Raw genomic sequence first — 15,179 nt, 5'->3', positions numbered from 1 at the left:
CCGTTACTGAGACTAGCTCTCAATTCCAGATTTATTAATTGAATTTAAATTTCTCCGGCTACCCTGGTGGGATTTGAACCCCTGTCCCTCAGAGCATTAACCTGGACCCCTGGATTATTAGTCCACTGTCCCACCATCTCCTCTACATGATCAGTTCACAAGAGTGGCCCTGAAAACTTGGAGATCCCCGGTGGACGCTAACCCAAAGTGCGGGATATCCCATCCCAATCCAAAATGGGAAGCAGATAGTTGGGCCTCCGTGGGGTCTCTCTCCCCCACTACTTGCACCCAAACCCAAAGATTTCCAGCCCTCGGAGAGGGTGCGGAGGAGATTTACTAGAACGTTCCCAGGGATGAGGGACCTCAGTTCATGTGGAGAGACTGGGAGGAGCCGGGATTGTTTCTCCTTTAGAGCAGAGAAGGTTAAGGGGGAGATTGAATCGAGGTGTTCAAAATCAGGAAGGGGTTTGGATCGAGTGAATAAGGAGAAACTGTTTCCAGTGGCAGGAGGGTCGGTAACCAGAGGGACACAGATTGAAGAGAATCGGGAAAAGAGCCAGAGGGGGAGATGAGGAGAATGTTTTTTTTTTTGACACAGCGAGTTGTTGTGATCTGGAAGGCGCTGCCTGAAAGGGCGGCGGAAGCAGATTCAATAGGAACTTTCAAAAGGGGGGGGATTGGATAAATACTCGAAAAGGAGAAATTTGTTGGTGAAAGAGCTGGAGGAGTGGATAGATCTTTCAAAGAGCCAGCAGAGGAATGATGGGCTGAATGGCCTCCTCCTGAGCAGTCAGATTCTATCCTATGATGCTTGATCACCTGTCCAGTGACCAAGAAAGTGCATATTTGGATGATGAGACGAATGGGAGCAGGAGTGGGCCTTTGGGCCTCTCCTGTCTGCTCTGCCATTCATTCGGGGCTTGTCCATGGCTGAATGTCCCACCAATGGTGGACTGAAGTTATGGCTGCCTGTTGTGTCACCGGCTGCATTATCAGGTTTACCGCTGCCCAATTTGGCAGTGAGCCCATGTTGATAGTGATGTCCTTTCTCCTCAGCACCCGTTTGCCAATCAGGTACTCAGCAGGATCCAAGGAATTGAACTATTGGACAAAGCAACTAACCCAGACCCAAGCAGCTGCTCCCCGACAGAAGACAGCGATTTGGAGGTACGGGGCGGTGCGATGGGGTGGGAGGGTTTAACTCAGACCACATTGTATGCGAATTATGCTGGTAACAATATTATGGCTGCGTCCGTTAATGTCAGTCTAAAGTCAGTGGGGAGTACCCACTCTCTCAGCTCCGAGTCAAACTCCAGAGACCTGAGGCACTTAAACCTGGCAGACAGGCCTCATAGATAGACAGCACGGACAGAGGGTCAGTGCTGAGGGAGCGCCGCACTGTCGGAGGGTCAGTGCTGAGGGAGCGCCGCACTGTCGGAGGGTCAGTGCTGAGGGAGCGCCGCACTGTCGGAGGGTCAGTGCTGAGGGAGCGCCGCACTGTCGGAGGGTCAGTGCTGAGGGAGTGCCGCACTGTCGGAGGGTCAGTGCTGAGGGAGCGCCGCACTGTCGGAGGGTCAGTGCTGAGGGAGCGCCGCACTGTCGGAGGGTCAGTGCTGAGGGAGCGCCGCACTGTCGGAGGGTCAGTGCTGAGGGAGCGCCGCACTGTCGGAGGGTCAGTGTTGAGGGAGCGCCGCACTGTCGGAGGGTCAGTGCTGAGGGAGCGCCGCACTGTCAGAGGGTCATTACTGAGGGAGCGCCGCACTGTCAGAGGGTCAGTACTGAGGGAGTGCCGCACTGTCAGAGGTGCCGTCTTTCAGGATGGGGCATTAAACCGAGGGAGGGAGCGACGGGCAGGGCAGGCGTGAGGGAGGGAGGGAGGGACGTGTGAGGGAGAGAGGTAGGGACAGATTGAACAGGAGGGAGGGAGGGAGGGAGAGAGATGAACAGAGACAATGGGAGAGACGGAAAGACAGAATAAATGTGACTTGGATTCTGTAAATGTTCCAGCTCTTTTCAGCACCTCAGGATGTTCCGAAGCGTTTCATAGACAATGAAGAATTTTCTTTTTGAAGTGTAGTCACTGTTGTAAATGCGGCAGCCATTTCGTGCACAGCAAGATCCCACAAAGAACAAGGTGGCAGTGACCCAGCTGCTCGGTTGTAATGAAGCTGGTTGAGGTGTAAATATTGGCCCCAGGACATGGGACTGTCCCTCCCCTCCCCTCCCCCGCCTCCCCTCCCCCCACCCTCCCCCCTCTCTCCCATTCCCCGCTCCCCCTTCCCGTGCCGTTGCTGGAGAAGCTGAAATGTAACATGGTGGGGGGAGGCACCTGGTTGCCGGTTTGAACATGGCACCTTCCCCTGTTGATCCTGCTCATGCCGATTTCACCCTTGGGGACCAGGCTCACCCTCAGAGAACAGCCCATTGGCAGAGGGCTATGGGAGGGTGCCAGAGGCCATTCAGCCCCTCCCAGCTCTCTCTCTCTCTCTCTCTCTTTGCAGCATTTAGTGGGTCACGTGACTGCAGCAATGGGCAGGGCCCTCTCGAGAGGAGTGGGCGAGTTGTTGTAGTCCAAGGCTTTGACCCTCAAGTTCTGCTTGCCTTGCAGCCCTGTGATGTCTTCCCCGATAAAATCCACTCTCTGGGACCACACATGAGAGCTGAGAGGACACGTTCAGAGATCCAGTGTAAGTCTTTAACTTACGCGTGACTGAAAACAGAAATTTATCAAATGTCTTTAGCATTAGGACACAAAAACGGTGGCAAGGCAAAGGATGGGTAGGGCCAGGTCGGGACAGGACAGGGAGAGATCTGCATTACACAAACAATTTCCATTTAATATATCTCACTGGGCACAATAAAACATCCCCGAGGGGCTCCACTGGAACATCAATCAGACAGAATCTGACCCCGAGCCACGTACGGAGATAATAGGGACAGGGGACCAAAAGCTCGTTCGACAGGTTTGGTTTTAAGGAGCGTCTTAAAGGAGGAGAGAGAGAGACAGAGAGAGAGAGAGAGAGAGGGACAGAGAGAGAGAGAGAGAGGGACAGAGACAGAGAGAGAGAGGGACAGAGAGAGAGAGAGAGAGAGAGAGAGACAGACGGAGAGGTTTAGGGAGGGAATTCCAGAGCTTCGGGTCCCAGGCAGCTGAAGGCACGGCCGCCAATGGTGGAGCGATGGGAATCGGGGGATGGTCAAGAGGCCGGAATTGGAGGAGCACAGAGATCTCGGAGGGTTGTAGGGGCTGGAGGAGGTTACAGAGATAGGGAGGGTTGTAGGAGCTGGAGGAGGTTACAGAGATAGGGAGGGGTGTAGGGGCTGGAGGAGGTTACAGAGATAGGGAAGGTTGTAGGGGCTGGAGGAGGTTACAGAGATAGGGAGGGTTGTAGCGGCTGGAGGAGGTTACAGAGATAGGGAGGGTTGTAGGGGCTGGAGGAGGTTACAGAGATAGGGAGGGGTGTAGGGGCTGGAGGAGGTTACAGAGATAGGGAGGGGTGTAGGGGTTGGAGGAGGTTACAGGGATAGGGAGGGTTGTGGGGGCTGGAGGAGGTTACAGAGATAGGGAGGGGTGTAGGGGTTGGAGGAGGTTACAGAGATAGGGAGGGTTGTAGGGACTGGAGGAGGTTACAGAGATAGGGAGGGTTGTAGGGGCTGGAGGAGGTTACAGAGATAGGGAGGGGTGTAGGGGTTGGAGGAGGTTACAGAGATAGGGAGGGTTGTAGGGGCTGGAGGAGGTTACAGAGATAGGGAGGGTTGTAGGGGCTGGAGGAGGTTACAGAGATAGGGAGGGTTGTAGGGGTTGGAGGAGGTTACAGAGATAGGGAGGGTTGTAGGGGCTGGAGGAGGTTACAGAGATAGGGAGGGGTGTAGGGGCTGGAGGAGGTTACAGAGATAGGGAGGGGTGTAGGGGCTGGAGGAGGTTACAGAGATAGGGAGGGGTGTAGGGGCTGGAGGAGGTTACAGAGATAGGGAGGGGTGTAGGGGCTGGAGGAGGTTACAGGGATAGTGAGGTGAGAAGTGAGGTACTATTAGAAATTTGTAATTTTCTTTCCTTTTTACTCAGTTCGTCAAGTGCAGTTTGGGCGGCCGATGAAGAAAGAGACGGAACCAGAGAGCACATTGGTGAGTAACTGGTCAGCAGCCTCTGACTCTCCTACCTGAAAACCCTAGAGCAACAACAGGTGATGTGAAGGATCTCTGTTTAAACCGTTTACATAATCTCACTTCCCCATCTCTCCATCTCCTGTCACCCCCTCAGGACGTCCCAAAGCGTTTCACAGACAATGAGGGATTTTTTTTCTTGAAGTGTGCTCACTGTTGTAATGTAAGAAACTCAGCAGCCCATTTACACACAGCAAGATCCCACAAACAGCAATGTGATAATGACCCAGATCATCTGTTTTTAGTGATGTTGGGTGAGGGATAAATATTGGCCCCAGGACACCGGGGAGAACTCCCCCCTGCTCTTCTTCCAATAGTGGCCGTGGGATCTTTTACCCCCACCCGAGAGGGCAGACGGGGCCTCGGTTTAATGTCTCATCCTGAAAGACGGCATCTCCGACAGTGCGGCGCTCCCTCGGCACTGACCCTCCGACAGTGCGGCGCTGACCCTCCGACAGTGCGGCGCTCCCTCGGCACTGACCCTCCGACAGTGCGGCGCTCCCTCGGCACTGACCCTCCGACAGTGCGGCGCTCCCTCGGCACTGACCCTCCGACAGTGCGGCGCTCCCTCGGCACTGACCCTCCGACAGTGCGGCGCTCCCTCGGCACTGACCCTCCGACAGTGCGGCGCTCCCTCGGCACTGACCCTCCGACAGTGCGGCGCTCCCTCGGCACTGACCCTCCGACAGTGCGGCGCTCCCTCGGCACTGACCCTCCGACAGTGCGGCGCTCCCTCGGCACTGACCCTCCGACAGTGCGGCGCTCCCTCGGCACTGACCCTCCGACAGTGCGGCGCTCCCTCGGCACTGACCCTCCGACAGTGCGGCGCTCCCTCGGCACTGACCCTCCGACAGTGCGGCGCTCCCTCGGCACTGACCCTCCGACAGTGCGGCGCTCCCTCGGCACTGACCCTCCGACAGTGCGGCGCTCCCTCGGCACTGCACCGAGTGTTCATCTGGTTTACGTACTCAAAAGCACAATCTTCTGACCAAGAGACTGGAGAGAGGGATAGAGTTCGAGTAAGCTACTTCCAAGCACTAATATGATGAGCATTTTGCAGAATAGATTTGCGTGTTATAATTCACTGCTCGGTCTGGTTGATATCTTGATCCAGCAGGCATTGGTGAAAGATTGAAATCCGCTGGACTCGATTACTGCTATCATGACATTTTCCCAGACATTGGGCACACTCCTTTGCGTAAGGGAAGCCTGGTCCACTTATGGGAACCATCGGTGTCGCTGAAGGTGCGTAAGGCAACCTTCAGCCCCAGCGACATGAAACCGAGGGCAGGCCCCACTACCCCTGCCCCCGTCTCCTTTTGCTGTGAAAAATAACATAAGAAACAGGACCAGGAGCAGGCCATTCGGCCCCTCGAGCCTGCTCCGCCATTCACTAAGACCATGGCTGATCTGTTTTGTGTTTCGAATTCCACATTCCCATCTACTCCCCCCGCCTCGATCACCTTAGATCCTGGTTAGGCAAGGGAATCTATCTACCTCCGGCTTAAAAAATATGCAGTGACCTGGCCTCCACCCCCTTCTGAGGCAGGGAGTTCCAAAGTCGCACAGCCCTCTGAGAAAATAATTTCTCCTCATCTCTGCCCCGAAAGGGTGACCCCTCGTTTTAAAACGGTAGCACCCCCTGGTTCTGGACTCACTCACAAGAGCGAACATCATTTCCGCATCAAGTCCGTTCAATCACATCTCCCCCTCACCGTTCTAAACTCTCGCTCGATCTCTCACTCTGCAGGACAGTGAGTAAGGGAACAGAGGGAAGTGGCTCTCCCTCAGGAGCAGTTGACCACTGGACACTGCAGCTGGCGTTTGCCATCTTGAACCTCGTGACAGTTCCTCCCCTGATATCTGTTCAAATTCATCGTTGCCTCCCTGCCTCGCGATTAACCATAATTTCTGCTTTGCAGGATCCTGATCAGGACGAGGAGTGGAAGTTTGAGGAGATCAGCGATGACAGTCTGTAAGGATCACAGTTACTGGAATGAAAGAAATTACATTACCCCAGCACCCTCCCCCGCCTGGCAGAGTCATAGCCTAGCACAGAGGAAGGTGGTTGTGGTTGTTGGGGGTCAGTCACCTCAGCTCGAGGACATCACTGCAGGAGTTCCTCAGGGTAGTGTCCTCGGCCCAACCATCTTCAGCTGCTTCCTCAATGACCTTCCTTCCATCATAAGGTCGGAAGTGGGGTTGTTCGCTGATGATTGCACAATGTTCAGCACCATTCGCGACAGATACTGAAGCAGCCCATGTCCAAATGCAGCAAGACCTGGACAATATCCAGGCTTGGGCTGACAAGTGGCAAGTAACATTCACGCCACATAAGTGTCAGGTAATGACCATCTCCAACAAGAGAGAATCCAACCATCTCCCCGAGACATTCAAGGGCATTAACATCGCTGAATCCCCCACTGTCAACATCCTGGGGGTTACCATTGACCAGAAACTGAACTGGACTAGCCATATAAATACTGTGGCTACAAGAGCAGGTCAGAGGCTGGGAATCCTGTGGTGAGTAACTCATCTCCTGACTCCCCAAAGCCTGTCCACCATCTACAAGGCACAAGTCAGGAGTGTGATGGAATACTCCCCACTTGCCTGGATGAGTGCAGCTCCCACAGCACCCAAGAAGCTTGACACCATCCAGGGCAAAGCAGCCCCGCTTGATTGGCACCCCATCCACAAACATTCACTCCCTTCACCACCAACGCACAGTAGCAGCAGCGTGTGTACCATCTACAAGATGCACTGCAGCAACTCACCGAGGCTCCTTCGACAGCACCTTCCAAACCCATGACCACTACCATCTAGAAGGACACGGGCAGCAGACACATGGGGAACACCACCACCTGGAAGTACCCCCCCAAGTCACTCACCATCCTGACTTGGAAATATATTGGCCGTTCCTTCACTGTCACTGGAAATCCTGGAACTCCATCCCTAACAGCACTGTGGGTGTACCTACACCACATGGACTGCAGCGGCTCAAGAAGGCAGTTCACCACCACCTTCTCAAGAGGCAATTAGGGATGGGCAATAAATGCTGGGCCCAGACAGCGACGCCCACATCCCGTGAATGAATAAAAAGAAAACCTCAGGACGTCCCAAAGCGCTTCACACAGCGAAGGACTTTTTTTTTGAAGTGTGCTCACTGCTCCATGAAACGCAGTGGCCAATTTACACACAGCAAGATCCCACAAACAGCAATGTGATAATGACCCAGATCATCTGTTTTTAGTGATGTTGGCGGAGGGACACTGGACACTGCGAAGAATTTCCCTTCTTCAAAGTAATGCCCTTCACACTGTCAAGGGTTTGGGAAATCATCTAGGAATACAGCGCAAAATCACTGCCCAGTTAACTGTACCTTAGACAGAGAGAGAGAGACACAGGGACAAACAGAGTGTGTGTGTGTGTGGATGAGTGCGAGGGTGGGGTGGACGAGTGCGAGGGTGGGGTGGACGAGTGCGAGGGCGAGGGCGGACGAGTGCGAGGGCGGGGGCGGACGAGTGCGAGGGCGGGGGCGGACGCGGGCGGGGGCGGACGCGGGCGAGGGCGGGGGCGGGCGAGGGCAGGCGAGGGCGGGGGCGGGCGAGGACAAGGGCGGACGAGGGCGGGGGCGGACGAGGGCGGACGAGGGCGGGGGCGGACGGGGGCGGGCGGGGGCGGACGAGGGCGGGGGTGGACGAGGGCGGGGGCGGGGGCGGACGAGGTCGAGGGCGGGGGCGGACGAGTGCGAGGGCGGGGGCGGGGTGGATGAGTGGAGCTGAAAGTTTTCAAAAGTTGTGTTTTCACAATGTGATGTTTTTCCTTTGAGGAGTTTGCTGCAGACTGTGGAAGAAGCATTGCAGCAAAGGTAAATATGGTCACTAATTCCGTGTAACTTTCACCCAACCTGAGGACACTGACTCTCACTGGGGTACGGGTCCCACACACACTGACTCTCACTGGGGTACGGGTCCCACACACACTGACTCTCACTGGGGTACGGGTCCCACACACACTGACTCTCACTGGGGTACGGGTCCCACACACACTGACTCTCACTGGGGTACGGGTCCCACACACACACTGACTCTCACTGGGGTACGGGTCCCACACACACTGACTCTCACTGGGGTATGGGTCCCACACACACTGACTCTCACTGGGGTACGGGTCCCACACACACTGACTCTCACTGGGGTACGGGTCCCACACACACTGACTCTCACTGGGGTACGGGTCCCACACACACACTGACTCTCACTGGGGTACGGGTCCCACACACACTGACTCTCACTGGGGTACGGGTCCCACACACACTGACTCTCACTGGGGTACGGGTCCCACACACACTGACTCTCACTGGGGTACGGGTCCCACACACACTGACTCACACTGGGGTACGGGTCCCACACACACTGACTCTCACTGGGGTACGGGTCCCACACACACTGACTCTCACTGGGGTACGGGTCCCACACACACTGACTCTCACTGGGGTACGGGTCCCACACACACACTGACTCTCACTGGGGTACGGGTCCCACACACACTGACTCTCACTGGGGTACGGGTCCCACACACACTGACTCTCACTGGGGTACGGGTCCCACACACACTGACTCTCACTGGGGTACGGGTCCCACACACACTGACTCTCACTGGGGTACGGGTCCCACACACACTGACTCTCACTGGGGTACGGGTCCCACACACACTGACTCTCACTGGGGTACGGGTCCCACACACACTGACTCTCACTGGGGTACGGGTCCCACACACACTGACTCTCACTGGGGTACGGGTCCCACACACACTGACTCTCACTGGGGTACGGGTCCCACACACACTGACTCTCGCTGGGGTACGGGTCCCACACACACTGACTCTCGCTGGGGTACGGGTCCCACACACACTGACTCTCACTGGGGTATGGGTCCCACACACACTGACTCTCACTGGGGTACGGGTCCCGCACACACTGACTCTCACTGGGGTACGGGACACACACACTGACTCTCACTGGGGTACGGGTCCCACACACACTGACTCTCACTGGGGTACGGGTCCCACACACACTGACTCTCACTGGGGTACGGGTCCCACACACACTGACTCTCACCGGGGTACGGGTCCCACACACACTGACTCTCACCGGGGTAGCGGTGGTGGAAATCACAGACACCCACCTCCTATCAAGCCAACAGTGAACACGTGTTTAAGTGAGAGAAAGAGTTTAATAAAGGGTTTGAATTGGTTTCTTTAAAACAGGTAACCTCTGATTGCTAATATATTGATCTCATCTTTCAGCAACCAAACGATAAAACGAGGCCCCACGAAACAGCAAGTAAGTAAATGGGTCAAAACTGCAACTTGCGTCGAGTTTATACCCGCAGCTTACAGTCTGCAGTGACCTAGAACAGAACACTCCCCGTCTCTCCAGCTCCTGTCACCACCTCGGGATGTCCCAAAGCCTTTCACAGACAAGGACTTTTTTTTTTGAAGTGCGCTCACTGTTTTAATGTAGGAAACTCAGCAGCCAATTTATACACAGCAAGATCCCACAATCAGCAACGTGAATTTTTAAAAATTCATTTTACGGGATGTGGGTGTCGCTGGCTAGACCGGCTTTTATTGCCCATCCCTAATTGCCCCTTGAGAAGGTGGTGACGAGTTGCCTTCTTGAGCCGCTGAAGTCCATGTGGTGTAGGTACACCCACCGTGCTGTTAGGGAGGGAGTTCCAGGATTTTGACCCAGTGACAGTGAAGGAACGGCCGATATATTTCCAAGTCAGGACGGTGAGTGGCTTGGAGGGGAACTTCCAGGTGGTGGTGTTCCCATCTATCTGCTGCCCTTGTCCTTCTAGATGGTAGAGATCGTGGGTTTGGAAGGTGCTGTCTAAAGGAGCCTTGGTGAATTCCTGCAGTGCATCTTGTAGATGGTACACACACTGCTGCTACTGTGTGTTGGTGGTGGAGGGAGTGAATGTTTGTGGATGGGGTGCCAAACAAGCGGGGCTGCTTTGTCCTGGACGGTGTCCAGCTTCTTGAGTGTTGTGGAAGCTGCACTCATCCAGGCAAGTGGGGAGTATTCCATCACACTCCTGACTTGTGCCTTGTAGATGGTGGACAGGCTTTGGGGAGTCAGGAGGTGAGTTACTCTCCGCAGGATTCCCAGCCTCTGACCTGCTCTTGTAGCCACAATATTTATATGGCTGGTCCAGTTCAGTTTCTGGTCAATAGTCACTGACCCAGATCATCTGTTTTTAGTGATGTTGGGTGAGGGATAAATATTGGCCCCAGGACACCGGGGAGAACTCCCCCCTGCTCTTCTTCCAGTAGTGGCCGTGGGATCTTTTACCCCCACCTGAGAGGGCAGACGGGGCCTCGGTTTAATGTCTCATCCTGAAAGACGGCACCTCCGACAGTGCAGCGCTCCCTCAGCACTGACCCTCCGACAGTGCGGCGCTCCCTCAGCACTGACCCTCCGCCAGTGCGGCGCTCCCTCAGCACTGACCCTCCGACAGTGCAGCGCTCCCTCGGTACTGACCCTCCGACAGTGCGGCGCTCCCTCAGCACTGACCCTCCGACAGTGCGGCGCTCCCTCAGTACTGACCCTCTGACAGTGCGGCGCTCCCTCAGCACTGACCCTCCGCCAGTGCGGCGCTCCCTCAGCACTGACCCTCCGACAGTGCGGCGCTCCCTCAGCACTGACCCTCCGACAGTGCGGTGCTCCCTCAGCACTGGCGTTGGCCTGGATTATTGTGCTCGAGTTTCGGGAATGACTTTTGACTCAGACGAGAGGGAGAGTGGACGAGTCAGAGAGGGGGAGTGAGAGGGGGGAAATGCCGCAGGAGAGAGGGTGAGAGAGAATGAGAGCAAGGGGGAGATGGATCACCACACACTGACCCCTCATGAGTTGCTGGATGGGCGATTAGTGCTGGGGCATTGCCCGTGATGCTCAAATCCCCCAAATGATAATGTGACCATTTCCAGTTAGAACATGATGTTGAATTTAGCAGTGTCGAAACAGGACATTCGGCCCTACTTGAAGCACTGACTCATTTCCCAATGTTATCTTGCAGTTGGAGCCAGCCTCGCTCGACGAGGAGAGCTGGAGCACAGAGGAGAAATGTTCCACAGTGAGACGCGCGCCGCAGCCCCGGTGCCCCTCGGTGTCAGACCGCACCCCCAGGGAATGCCTGGCAACGTTGGACAGCGTCAGTCCCACTGCAGAACAGGGCATGGTTTACCCTGGCAAAGAAAAGGCCGACAGAGGATCAGGTACCCGAAAAGGTTCTTCACCACCCTTTTCGCAGGGACAGCAGGAGGCCATTCAGCCCCTCCAACCTGTTATATAGGGACAGGAGGAGGCCCATTCAGCCCCTCAAACCTGTTATATAGGGACAGGAGGAGGCCATTCAGCCCCTCAAATCTGTTATATAGGGACAGGAGGAGGCCTTGCAGCCCCTCAAACCTGTTATATAGGGACAAGAGGAGGCCATTCAGCCCCTCAAACCTGTTACACAGGAACAGGAGGAGGCCCATTTAGCCCCTCGAACCTGTTACACAGGAACAAGAGGAGGCCCATTCAGCCCCTCAAACCTGTTATATAGGAGCAGGAGGAGGCCCATTCAACCCCCCTCAAGTTGTTACACAGGAGCAGAACGAGGCCATTCAGCTTCTCCTTGAGTCAGATACACAGGAACAGGAGGAGGCCATTCAGCCCCCCTCGAGCCTGTTACACAGGAACAGGAGGAAGCCGTTGAGTTAGATCACAGCTGATCTGTATCTTAACTCCATCTACCCTCCTCCGTTCCATAACCTTTAATCCCCTCGTCCCACAAAAATCCATCAATCTCAGTTTTGACATTTCCAACTGACCCCCAACCTCGACAGCTTTTTGGGGAGAGAGAGTTCCGGATTTCCACTCCCCTCTGTGTGTGGTGAAGTGCTTCCTGACATCACCCTGAACGGCCTGGCTCCCATTTTAAGGTTCTGCCCCCTTGTTCTGGACTCCACCCCCCCAAACCCCACCAGAGGAAACAGGGTCGATAAAGAGAAACTATCAAATCCTTAAATCATCTTAAACCCCTCGATTAGATCCCCCCCTCCTTTAACCTTCTACACTCGAGGGAATACAAGCCCAGTCTGTGTGACCCACCCTCGTAATTTAACCCCTTCAGCCCCGGGACCATGCTGGTGAATCTGCGCTGAGCCCCCTCCAGGGGCAATATCTGCCCCCCTGAGGACCCAGGACCGGACACGGTGACTCTGGATGGGGGGTCCGAGCAGAGCTTTGTGGGAACGGTAGTGACAAGTCCACTGCACTTTCCGGACCTTAACCAGCGGGCCTTAAAGAGAGAAAAAGAGTTGTCTGGTGTATTCCTCGCTTGGTGTGGGCTGAGTCAGCAGGTTGCTGTCCTGGGCCCAGACAGAGGGTACAGGCTGCCTCGGTCAGGAACAGAGGGCATTCACAGAAGTAAATCCAGTCCTTTCCCCCCACACCCCCCACCCCCCGACACTTTGGCCACGTTGCAGGGATGGGATCTGCCCTGGTCATGGGAGGTCCCCCTGAGTCAACTGACCCAACGTGACTCGCTATCCAGACAGAATCACAGAATGGTCATGCACAGATCGAGGCCATTCGGCCCATCGCCAAATGAGCAGTTCACCGAGTGCCACTCCCTCACCATGTCCCTGTAACCCTGCACGTCCTTCCTTTCCCGATAATAATCCAATTCCCTTTTGAATGCCTCGATTGAACCCGCCTCCTCCCACACTCTCACCCCGTGCATTCCAGACCCTAACCACTCGCTAAATCAAAACGTTTCTCCTCATGTCACCATTGCTTCTTAGGCCAATCACCTTAAATCTGTGCCCTCTCGTTCTCGGTCCTTCCACCAGTCGGAACAGTTTCTCCCTGTCTACTCTGTCCTGACCCTCTCGTCAACAGCTCTATCAAATCTTCTCTCAGCCTTCACTTCTCCGAGGAAAACAGTCCCGGCTTCTCCAATCTATCTCCGTAACTGAAGTTCCTCATCCTGGAACCATTCTCGTGAATCTTTTCTGCACCCAATTATGGACTGGGTGCAGGTCAATGGGACTAGCGGAATAATATTTCGGCACAGACTAGAAGGGCCGAATGGCCTGATTTTCTGTGCTGTGGTGTTCTATGGTTCTATGGTTCTCTCTAACGCCTTCACAACCTTCCTAAAGCGCGGTGCCCAGTACTGGACACAATACTCCAGCTGAGGCTGAACTAGGGACTTATACAAGTTCAACATGACCTCCCTTGCTCTTCTACTCTAGGCACCTATTAGTAAAGCCCAAGATGCTGTTTGCTTTATTAACCACGCCTTCAACCTGTCCTGCCACCTTTAATAACTTATGTCTCTGCCCACCCTTTCGAGTTGTGCCCTTTATTTTAAATTGTCTCTCCATGTTCTTCCTACCAAAATGAATCGCCTCAAATTTCTCCGCAGTGAACTTCATCGGCCACTTCTCCGCCCATTCCGCCAACCAGTCTGTGTCCCTTTGAAGGCCTACACTGTCCTCCCTCACAGTTGACAATGTTTCCAAGTTTCATGTCATCCCCAAAGGCTAGCAGCTGAAGATTGGGAGAGGGGTGTGGGGAGGAACTGTGTCCCAGCAGGTTCGGTGTCACAGAGGATGCTGGTGTTACCGGACTCTCAATCTGGAAGACAGCTCAAACCCCATTGCTTGGGCAGTTGGGAGAATTTGCTTTTCTGTTTTGGTTGGGAATCTGGGATTGGCAAAAGCGCAGCAAAGCTGTCAGATCGATGTTTACAGACCCACCTGGCTCCCGGATTCTTTCATGGGATGTGGGCGTTGCTGGGCCAGGCCAGCATTTGTTGCCCACCCCTAATTGCCCCTTGATGGCTTTGCTGGGCCATTTCAGGGGGGCAGCTAAGAGTCACCCCGCATGGCTGTGGGGTCTGGAGTCACATGTAGCCAGACCGGGTAAGGACGGCAGATTTCCCTCCCTAAAGGGGACATTAGTGACCCAGATGGGTCTTTACAACAATCGATGATAGTTTCATGGTCACCGTCACTGAGACTAGTTTCCAATTCCAGATTTATTAACTGAATTTAAATTTCTCCGGCTGCCCTGGTGGGGATTTGAACCCCTGTCCCCCAGAGCATTAACCTGGGCCTCTGGGTCACCAGCCCCAGTGACATGACCACTAGGGCCACCGTCTCCCCCACAGCGTCCATTTAAGGAAGGGTCTGGGTCTCTATGATTCCGAACCCCCGGCGCAAGGTGGCTAACCCTCCCCTGCCCTTGGGTTTGGACCAGCAAGCCCAGCCAATCACCGTGGTTAGAGGAGGAGGCCCACCATCGCCCTCTCGGCCTTGCCTCCCACGGCGGTGTCCCCGGGGAGGGGCAGTAGAAAGCGCCGGAGCTCTGGGCAGGGGGCGGGGTGAGCTTTAACATGACGGGGGGAAACGGCCACAGAGCCACTCGATAACGCTGCTGATGTTGTCGTCGTTGACAGGGAGAGCAGCACCAGCCTCCTCTAGAATGGAAGAGTCTGCAGGCACGGCCCACGAAGGGCCTGAATCCCAGCAGCCATCAGAAGAGCACAGTCAGGGAGCACCGGTGAGTGATCTAGAAAATGGTTCCCAGTGTTTTTTTTCCCCTCTCCTCCCCACAGTCGTCCTCCAACAACCTGCATTTATCTAGCGCCTCTAACACAGTTAAACCTCCCGAGGTGTTTCACAGGAAGGTCAATCAGACAGAATCTGACCCGAGCCACATACGGGGATATTAGGGACAGGGACCCAAAAGCTCGGTCACAGAGGTCGGTTTTAAGGAGCGTCTTAAAGGAGGAGAGAGAGGGGGGGAGAGGTTTAGGGAGGGTATTCCAGAGCTCAGGGCCCCCAGGCAGCTGAAGGCACGGCCGCCAATGGTGGAGCGATGGGAATCGGGGATGGTCAAGAGGCTGGAATTGGAGGAGCGCAGAGATCTTGGAGGGTTGTAAGGGGCTGGAGGA

The 15,179-nt window shown here is 55.1% G+C and overlaps 1 protein-coding gene across 1 annotated transcript in view; it reads left to right on the top strand.

Moving 5' to 3' along the window:
- The window catches only part of LOC144676222 (mitogen-activated protein kinase kinase kinase kinase 2-like), a gene marked incomplete at its 3' end in the record, with an annotated part of 42,385 nt that extends 27,600 nt beyond the window's left edge, over window positions 1-14,785 (top strand). The window contains exons 12-19 of the mRNA XM_078536710.1: window positions 1,057-1,167; window positions 2,609-2,687; window positions 4,067-4,125; window positions 6,087-6,139; window positions 7,994-8,032; window positions 9,472-9,508; window positions 11,247-11,445; window positions 14,682-14,785. Coding sequence (XP_078392836.1) covers window positions 1,057-1,167; window positions 2,609-2,687; window positions 4,067-4,125; window positions 6,087-6,139; window positions 7,994-8,032; window positions 9,472-9,508; window positions 11,247-11,445; window positions 14,682-14,785 — 681 coding nt within the window. The remainder of the gene's footprint in view (window positions 1-1,056; window positions 1,168-2,608; window positions 2,688-4,066; window positions 4,126-6,086; window positions 6,140-7,993; window positions 8,033-9,471; window positions 9,509-11,246; window positions 11,446-14,681) is intronic.
- Window positions 14,786-15,179: the final 394 nt, after the last annotated feature.

Source organism: Cetorhinus maximus, unplaced genomic scaffold (assembly GCF_964194155.1).
Source record: "Cetorhinus maximus unplaced genomic scaffold, sCetMax3.hap1.1 HAP1_SCAFFOLD_1435, whole genome shotgun sequence".
Taxonomy (NCBI): domain Eukaryota; kingdom Metazoa; phylum Chordata; class Chondrichthyes; order Lamniformes; family Cetorhinidae; genus Cetorhinus; species Cetorhinus maximus.
Note: the sequence above shows the minus strand (reverse complement) of the source record. Positions and strands in the feature narration are given on the sequence as shown.